Source organism: Glandiceps talaboti, chromosome 11 (genome assembly GCF_964340395.1).
Source record: "Glandiceps talaboti chromosome 11, keGlaTala1.1, whole genome shotgun sequence".
NCBI classification, from domain to species: domain Eukaryota; kingdom Metazoa; phylum Hemichordata; class Enteropneusta; family Spengelidae; genus Glandiceps; species Glandiceps talaboti.
In genome coordinates, this window is record NC_135559.1 from 7,876,353 (window position 1) to 7,886,300 (window position 9,948).

At 37.6% G+C, this 9,948-nt stretch overlaps 1 protein-coding gene across 1 annotated transcript; it reads right to left on the minus strand.

The window, feature by feature from the left end:
• Nucleotides 1–774: 774 nt before the first annotated feature.
• Nucleotides 775–2,937, minus strand: LOC144442186 (mid1-interacting protein 1-like). Its single transcript, XM_078131457.1, has one exon. The coding sequence runs from the start codon at nt 2,759–2,761 to the stop codon at nt 2,270–2,272; it is 492 nt and encodes a 163-aa protein (XP_077987583.1). The 5' UTR covers nt 2,762–2,937; the 3' UTR covers nt 775–2,269.
• Between the last annotated feature and the right edge of the window lie 7,011 nt (nt 2,938–9,948).

A 9,948-nucleotide genomic window follows, 5' to 3' on the forward strand; every position in this document is an offset into this window, starting at 1 on the left:
AATGTCACAGGCTAGGAGGCATGTATCAACATAGACATTATACAATTTATAGAAGAATTGTTTTTATTGACGTGTCTGTAAGTATTTCCACACAAGTGGCAAGCTAATATACTCAGCTTGTCCCAAAGTATGTCAAGTTAGAAAGGGCTTTCAATTGAACCATGGAAATGCAAGGTCGTGTCGGGTGAATAAATTACAGCAAAAGATATGCAGTGCGTGTCCCTTTGAGACTGAATGATTCAACATGGCCTGGACACACACCCATGATAGCCTTATTAGCAAGACTGTTTTCATAAATCAACGATGCCCCCCCCCCCCCCCATTCCTTATATCAAACCTTGATAAATTGGATGCAATATCTAAGAGGACCCTAACGTTAACCGACTGCATCACACGATTCATATCAATTATTATTTTAAAGACATGGAATCCAGCAAAATAAATCACTTCTTCTTTGTCAGTAGGTCACAGGTCGACGGCATCAACCGACAAGCCATTTTTAGTAAGAATTCGCCATTCTTTTGTATGTACGCATATGTACACCATTGACGCAGATGGCTGTTTTTGTTCTGTCGTCGCGTCCTATACTGAGCATGCGTATTGGGCATACATTCTAAAAGCAAAGACAAGAGAGAGAGAGAGAGAGAGAGAGAGAGAGAGAGAGAGAGAGAGAGAGAGAGAGAGAAGGGGAGGGAGGGGTGAGGCATGTGGTATGGTGTAAAGAACACAAACTAACACACAGCAAGATGAGGATTCAGTTTCGATATATAATATTTATTCTCTTGATTAGATGACAAGTTTGGTTGTACAAAATATTACTACAAAATCCTTGGGAAGTAAGTGTACATGTTTACAAAGTCTACAGAATCATCAAAATTCAACTTTGAAAATAAAGTGGACAAGTGTAACACAAAAAACACGCATTATTGAAGGGTGCTGAACAGCCTGTATGCAATAAAATAAATAATAACGTACTTTGGACTCTAAATGGCAAAAGAAAATTAGAACAAACTGAGGTTTTTCAGAAAAGTTGTTAAAATCGTATTTTTATTTTTTGTTAGATTTCAAAATCATGAATATTTACAAAAAATGATACAAATCAAACGAAAGATTATTTTGTATATTTTTTTTACTTTTTTTTTAATTAGCAACTTGTCAATGAGTTTTAAGTTTGTCTTCGGCTGAAAATATGAGTATCTTATCTATGTACAAATGTCCGTAGTCCTCCCCATCCCACCCGGAAAAAATTTCAAACTTGTAAATCGAAACGGGTACACTGGATTGTTCCTTATAACGTAGAACTTGTGTGAATTTACGACTGTTGACAGATTGTTTTTCAATCCCAGGCCTGACGAATCGATACAGCATCAACGTCTTTCAGTGTTTTGAATTGAAACGTTCAACCCGGAACTGAAAACAGGATCTGTTGCAATTTGACCCAGCCCACACCCACATGGCATTTCCCGGTGTGATTTTCATACTTTTTGACCAAACCATGGTCTGAAAATGGGTTAAAAGTGACAATTTCTGTAAATAATGGTTTCGTTTTTCCTAAAATGGATTCAAAGATACCAAACTCTGCGAGTCAACGTATGCACGGGGCAAAAATTTACAACTTCATTGTTCATATTTGCAAATATTACACAACACTGTGGACAAACACTTCACTATTACAAAAATGACATTTCTCATTTGATGTATGTAACTTCGGCAGATAACTTACGAAAATAAAATGTGAACACAACCGTATAGTAACATCGGTTTTTGTGCGGTAGTGCGACCTAGTGACCCCCGAACACAGTGGTCCCATCGTCGCTGACCACATTTGTGTGGGGGGAAGGAAAATCTGGAAATTGTGCGCGCGAAAGCAACTGCCGCGCTCATCAAAATTATGTAAAGAAATTTAACACGTCAGCAATAGAAAGCACGAAATCACATACATTAATGTCACAGTAAAATGCAACAAGACATAAAAGGTGTCCATTGCTACAAAAAAAAATATTTTCTCAATCAACTGTTCGTTGTGCACAGTCGGAGGTCAGCCATTAAGCTGGGCCTATTTTCGCTTTCAGACGTTGCATAGGGAAGACGACTCGGATCCTTCGGTATATATTCGGATTTACTCCCTGAAGTTTGGCATACTTTAAGTGGCTTTTGCATTTACACGAAGTAGAGAGAGTTTATTCTCCGGAAACTCATAAGAGAAAATTTTGGTGCGTCTTTCTGGCAAGCTTCCGTGCCATAAGAACACCACCAGTCTGTTCATACATTACACAGTAAATGACTTCGGTTTAGGGCACGTCTGGAAATCGCCAGTTTCTTGTTGATATTTGCTCGTAAGACACTTCGCCATTTCTGTTAACTGGTCAAGTACATTGAAAAGTCCACGGAGATGTTCTCTGAATAAGCCAGCGGCTTGTCTCGCCTGCTCACTGTGTTCACTATCCTCTTCCTCGGAACTTTCAGCGTCGGGCGCTCCGTCCATGGTCCCTTTAACCAAATCTATTTTGATGGTACGAAGTAACGAGAAATATGTATAGAGGTCCCTGTTTGAAACATTTGTTGGCACTAGTGAATTGTCTACATTTCCATTTTTTTCTGTGTTCATCGGCTTATCTTCAGTGTTGAGTTTCATGTCTATGAGCCGACTGGGTATCATGACCGTGGAGTCCATTTCGTTGACCGCCTCAATAAAACGTTTCATCATCCCAAGAATCGACTTGTCAGGGATCTTCTCTCGGTCGCTTAATTGTATATCCATGGTATTTCGTTTTGTGATAACTCAAGCAGAAGAAACAGGATGAACTTCACCTCTTGCACATGTACAGCTTTTTGATCTGGAGCCCGGTTTTCAAGCAATATCAGGCCACGATTTGGAGAATTATTAACCCGTTTCACGTTAGCGACCGTTGTCTACATTAACAGATAGAGTGAATAAACAAGCTTAGGTGGAATACGAAAACAGGTACACGTTATGCAAATTATTTTCTCGATCACGCTATGGTCTAAGCTCGTTGATTGGCTAGAATCAGCAAACACGCCTGGCATGCCTGGGCGCATGTGTCCTGAGTATTTGCATATTACTTTGCATATTAATCACCAAAATACAAATGGCCTCATGTATTTGTCATCGCTAGGGTCGACGAACTATCACGTCGTCATCGAGGGAATCAATTGTTTAATAAAATAGCAACGTATTTGAATACAAAGTGATGATAAACAATTCACGCATCAGTTTGATGAAAACATGGACGCATTTTTAGAAGGGAAAATATCGTCAACAACGAGTAATTTGTCGGATTAATCAAATTTTCAATTTAATTGCCTTCTATTTTAGGACAAGGTTTCTGTATGGAAGTAAATCAAGTAGTGACACTGGGGCCATTGAGCGTTTTAATTTCTTTGTCCTTCCAGACACTTTACAATATCCGTGTAAAAATTATCATCTATATTATATATGGTTTATGTTCTATATTTATAGCTCACGGTCTCTCCACGTCATGCCGAGGCATGCACATGTATGCACTGAGAATGAACTTTAGCCAAAGTTTGTTTGAATTTGAAATTGCTACGAAAAATGTGTTTATGAAATAACGAGCGTGATCTTAGAAACTTGTTATATACTTAGTATTCAATTGAACGTTTGTTCCAAACACAACTTGAAAATTTACCTGAAATTTTCGACTGCACACTTCAATCTTTGTCAACAGATTGACCTGCTATTCAGTACATGTGACCTTGCGGACTTGTGAGCCTAATAAGGGGTTTACCAACACAAATGAATTTCCATTTCAACTTGTTATATTTATTTCACATATCATCGGCCATTTTAATACTCCAATATTTAATTTTGGCGGGTTTATGTTTTACGGTCTCAAACATATCGTAGATCACGCGTACCTGTGGTGATCTGTTTTCCGATGGCTTGGACTGATTCCAGTGATATAATTGCTGTATAGGTAAACATGTTAATTGCTTACTACAGGGCTATTCTTAGCGAAATATTCATGCTCTAGAACTATTAGCTTTGTGTTGATGGAGAAACATTCTGCGGGTATTGTTACATATACATGGTATAGTGCTATTTTCAGCATAGTATCCTTCGTTAATTAATTGTCGAATAATTTGCTATTATTGTATGTGATCAATCATGAAGTGAGTGAATGATCTCGGCCTGATGGCCGGCCCGGGCCAACCCAATACAAGGACTCTTTATATAACGTAACGCGACAATGCAGTTGACTTGGTCTGTTTTAATAGTACTGTGATGCATATGGTCCTGCTTGTAGATGAAATAAGTGGGGACTCGATTGCAAAATGGGACATTGTCCCTTTCCTACTCTGGGATAATATGTCAGAATCGAACCCCACTTACATTAATTTGTAATTCTTCTGCAAGCAAGACACTATATTTGTCTAGATGTCTAGCCGTTTGTGGAGGCTCAATAGCCTAGCTAACTGGCGTATCTTATTTAAAAAAAAAAAAAAAAAAAACACGGCCAGACATACAAACAGGTGATTTCTCCAATCTATTGGGTTCTTGTTGTAGCTCGTCTAACAGCAGATCAAAAACACGAATTCGATTCTTCATCAGTTTTAGATTTTTTGATACCTGTCCTGACCTGTTCTCACTCTGAATCAAAGTTTTACCTATATCGTGGTTTACATCAATCTGATTGTAAATCTCATTTGGTGAATACGATTCGATTTCTTTATTTTAGCCTACCTCTGTTTTATTCGTTTATTGTCGTTTTTTTTTGTTCCCGGAGTGATAAATATCGAAAACGAACGACACTAAACGAATGAAACAGCGGTAAATAAAGAAATTGAGTCCGGCGGATTCACCACATCAGATTGGGTTTACATGTATTGTTATATAGCGTCTTATTCCCCTTTTCTTTCTTTCTTTCTTTCTTTCTTTCTTTCTTTCTTTCTTTCTTTCTTTCTTTCTTTCTTTCTTTCTTTCTTTCTTTCTTTCTTTCTTTCTTTCTTTCTTTTCTTTTCTTTTTTACGCATCGGATACCAATAACGCGATGTTATTCGAGGAACAGACATACATGTATTGATTTTGAAATAATTTCTTTTTACACGTGTCTAAAATAAGCTGTATTTATATCACTTCATAACTGTTATTTCAAAAATGATGAGAAAGTATTTGGTTAGAAATGTCTTCTTCTTTTTTTGTTTACGACACTTTGAATGGAAACATGCATGAGAATCTGCACGTACACACGCCGTGATCAGCACGCTGATCAGTCATGGGTAGATCATTGATCCGCTTATTCATATGATAATGTTTATGTGTCTGCGTGATGAACTTGATAATGAAATTGACCGTAGCGTCAGCAAGCATTGTTATTTTCTCCCGCCATGGTATTACATAACATAGACTTTCGGTGTGTTACTAATCGATTTGAGAATAGACCCTACATGAAAGTAGGGTCTATGTCATTTTTGATACGACTTGCCTCAACTCAAGGAAGGTGACGAAATTAAAATAGCTAGACCTTACTCACGATTCCCCTCCCCAGGGGAGAGAGTCCATGGGTAATCATTACCCCCATCGTGTGGACAAACCTCAGACCACTATTTATTGGTCTGAGGAGAGACAAACCATGGAGGTGCTACCTCTATGATTAAACCATGGCATAGAGGTCCTTCCTACCTCCAACTAAACCTACACATAGTAATAATAATAAAAAACTTTATTGCAACCTTATCTATCATTTTAGTTATCAGTATAGTACAATAAAGTAAAGAAGAAAATGCTTATATTGAAAAATGCTTATATTAAAACTGTGTATGTGTTTTATTAGTAAACAAAACTAAACCACATACAAGTATGTCTGTCACTAAACCTGTACTTCTTGTCTATTAAATATCGCGGTAATATCTACACAGTTTCTCGGTTTCCCTGGGAAAAAATGACGTGTGACGGTTTCTTAGTTCTATTAGGAGCGCATATGTCTAGCATGGATGTGTCCATGGTCCAAGCATATAGAAGTGGGATGGCCTTCCTCCATGGTGTAAGCATGGAGGTATAAGGGGCTAATAAGTATGCAGTAGACCACAGTTGAAATCCAGACTAGCAGTGTGTAGTTTAGTTTAGTTTAGTTTAGTTTATTTCAGTATTAAAACAACAAGATCGACAGTATAGATATACAAATAAAAACTGATACAAATTGTTGAATCACATGGATAACCCACAAAGTCTAAGACAAAGGCTGTGATCAGAATTTACTGTACGACAAAATCGCGGGGGGGGGGAGTGAACATTTTTGAAAGTGCGAAGGGGGCTGCGAAAAAAACGCCAAAAATGCTGTTTCTCCCCCCCCCTCCCCCCGCCGTAATTACTGACTGGATTCCAAATTCAAAAAAAAAAACGTAATTCAACCTACCAATGTATGAAATAAAAGTCGAGAGGATCTTGTGGTTATTAACTGAGTATGACATTGTCGTGAAATAATACAATATATAGAAAACTGTGTATGTGTTTTATTTGTCGAAAGAGGCGTTGTATAGTTGAGATATATGTGAAACACATTCACGTCAGTGCTGTCTATGGTGTCACGCACATTACATTGCCGGATTTTGAATACGGATGTAAAATTTTGAAAAGAAAGCCATTACCCGGATCCGACTTGCCTTTGCGGTTGTAAGTGTATGTGATTTACATGTGTTTGTATGTGATTTGTCGGACGAACAGATAAACTGCTATGACCCCAAATAATGAAATGGCATGATGTCATCGAGTGTGCACGGTGCATGTGTATGTATGTATGTATGTATGTATGTATGTATGTATGTATGTATGTATGTATGTATGTATGTATGTATGTATGTATGTATGTATGTATGTATGTATGTATGTATGTATGTATATGTGTGTGCGTGCGTGCGCGTGTGCGTGTGTGTGTGTGTGTGTGTGTGTGTGTGTGTGTGTGTGCGTGCGCGCGCGCTCGCACTTGCGCTCGACCAAGAAACACCAAATTGAATCTCTGTTTCACCTCTAAGCGTTCTTTCAGTACATGGGTCTTAGTATACATGTATATTTATTAGATGAACACTAAAGTCATTATTTATCTGAAGGAAATAGACACTTAGGAGTCGTGAATATTTAATGTTTGCCTAATTTACTGCAAGAACCATACAGGTAAAAAGAGTTTGAATTTGTTGTTTCTTAGCAACGAAAATTATGGTGCGAAATTATAAAAGGACTCTCCAGAACCAAAATTTGCAATGGGGAACATATCTTTATTTACTGCATGGAGTGATATTCCGCTTTAAAGGGCAAGTCTATGAGTAGATATACACACAGCTTTAAAAGTATGTCTGAATACAAATCATTTAAATTTTCAAAATAAAATTTGTCTTTCTTGATCGATTTTACTTCGTGTGTATTTTTGCAGAACCTGGCAATCCGGGCCATGGTGCCCTCGATTCAGAGAGCAGATGACATCATCAATGGCGCGTCAACATGATATCATCAAATTTATCTCACTCGACTACCTGCTGTACGATGACATGAGATAATTTCGTGGCGATTGGCGGTCGTTACCCTGTAAGATACGACGTGAAGTGCTACAGGTCTGAACGACACAAATCTCAGCTGTCTGGAGGTCGTTGACCAATGCCATTCCCTTAAATTAAGATTCCAGACTAGCACTTGAATTTAATATTTGTGGTTCAGCTCCCTGGCCGTACTTGTTACTCGGAGGGTAAACAACTTGATTTGAAATATTTTGCATAGTGTCAACAGTCTCAAACCAGTACATTGTATGTATGGCGTGTAATCAAGGCCAAAGGTCATATACGGTCAAATGATTCATGATTTATTAATACGGTCAAAATGAGCGTCAGCGAATGCGTGTATATATATATATATATATATATATATATATATATATATATATATATCAATCTGCTAAGACAGTGCTCTATACCGCAGTGGCAGAGCGCAATAGTATGTATGTATGTATGTATGTATGTATGTATGTATGTATGTATGTATGTATGTATGTATGTATGTATGTATGTATGTGTGTGTGTATGTGTGTATGTATATATATATATATATATATATATATATATATATATATATATATATATATATATTATATATATATGGAATCAACTGGTCAAAACCAAGGGGTATACCAAATAATGGGGGTTGTCATTGTTGAGCTCTTTAAAGGGCCATGTTTCAATCCTTGGTCATCACATTAGTGTTACCAGTTAATACGGAATACATATGATCATTCTTTTGTCCTGGGCCAACTTTTTTATAACTCTGCCAAACAATCTAGATTTTAATCCTAATCCGAAGATTAATCATAATCCGAAGATTAATCATAATCCGAAGATTAATCATACTGGCACTCGGGCTGATATTGCCAGAAATTGTGTTTGTGAATTTGATAAAATGTATACTTTGAACGCAAAGTCTGCATTCGTGTATTTTAATGCTGGTACATGTTTTTTTTCTTCCTTAGTTCCGTTTGTCCCTGGGTGTCACAGTCACCCGCCCACATAATTCACCATGGACGCATTGTGCGTTTACTAATAGCTATGGTATTTAGTTTACGAGTGTACATGTTCTTCGCTTTCAAAACATGTTTGCCACCGATCGTAACAATTGCTACTTGTTTCTTTGTATGCAAATGACTATAAATTTACTCAGATTTATATGTGATGTCATTCCAAGTGTACAAAGGCATGACAAACACGTGAACTCTTAACAAACCAAACATATACGTATACGCTCAAACACAGCTTTTTGTGAGCTTTTTTTTCTATTTTTGTTGGAAGAGGGGTCACGGGTTAGGGTTCTTCATAATCAAATGAAAGTTATTACAAAGTTAGAACAAGGTGATCAATACTCGGACTAAAAGCAGGATGTTGTTGTTGGGTTTTTTTTTCGAACACCTTCTGTGTGACCCGGATGATGCTGTTTATAACCGTTCAAATTGTTTATTAGAGTGGTTAGGCCAACGTCATGTCATGGTCATGCATACTTCTAAAAATCGATCCATATTGACGTTTTTTACTCAAAACTCATCGCCAGCGTCTATGACGTGTACAATGGTACATTAACATGACTCATCTTTGCGAGACCGCAACCTAGCTATTAAAAGCTTGAGGTATGACCCAAATTTGATAATGATATGCTCGCCTTCAAGGCTATAGTTTTAATGGCTTATTTAGTACTTTAATATTCGAGTTTGGTGCTTGGTGGTTTACTTGCATCACAGCGGAGAAGCTGTTCTGTAGTCACTACACTAGTAGGCCTAGGTACGACACCGCGATTCACACCAAAGTCGTCTGCAAGTAAAGTGGTTTGGTGACCCTTGAATGTACAAAATCTCTCCAAATGTCTATGCACTAATAGAGTTCATGTAAATAAATCACTTCAACTATCGAAATGCAGGTGGACAGGCAATTTGTGTGGATGTGTGAAGGGCTGGGTGTGGGGAGTGGGTAGTTGTTTTTGTTGTTCAACGGTTTTTCAGGGGAGGGGCTTTCACACGTTACTAATGACACGTTGGTATATTGATTCATACCAAGAAGGAAGTGATTACAGTCTGACGTGTTACCTTATGACAACACGTTTGTTTATCTATGGACAGTGGGATTTCTTATCCACTAGTACTGTCTTTATCAACATTGAAATGTCAAGGTCGTTTCACTTTCTTTTCGTGCTGTGACGTCACAGTCACTTGTGAACTACTATTCCATTCCAGGATGGTGATATTCTAGTCTAGGATGATCATAATACAAAATAATGACGTTATTATAGGTATTTACGATATTCAAAATACGGGTACCATTACCGGTGACTGTTGTGGAATAAACAGTGTTACCCAACACAACAGTCACCGGTCATTTTATAGGTATTTACGTTATTAAAGGTATTACGATATTCAAAATACCGGTACCGTTAGTTACCGA

Coding starts and splice junctions, on each gene's coding strand:
- LOC144442186 (XM_078131457.1), bottom strand. CDS start 2,761: ATGGATATACAATTAAGCGACCGAGAGAAGATCCCTGACAAGTCGATT.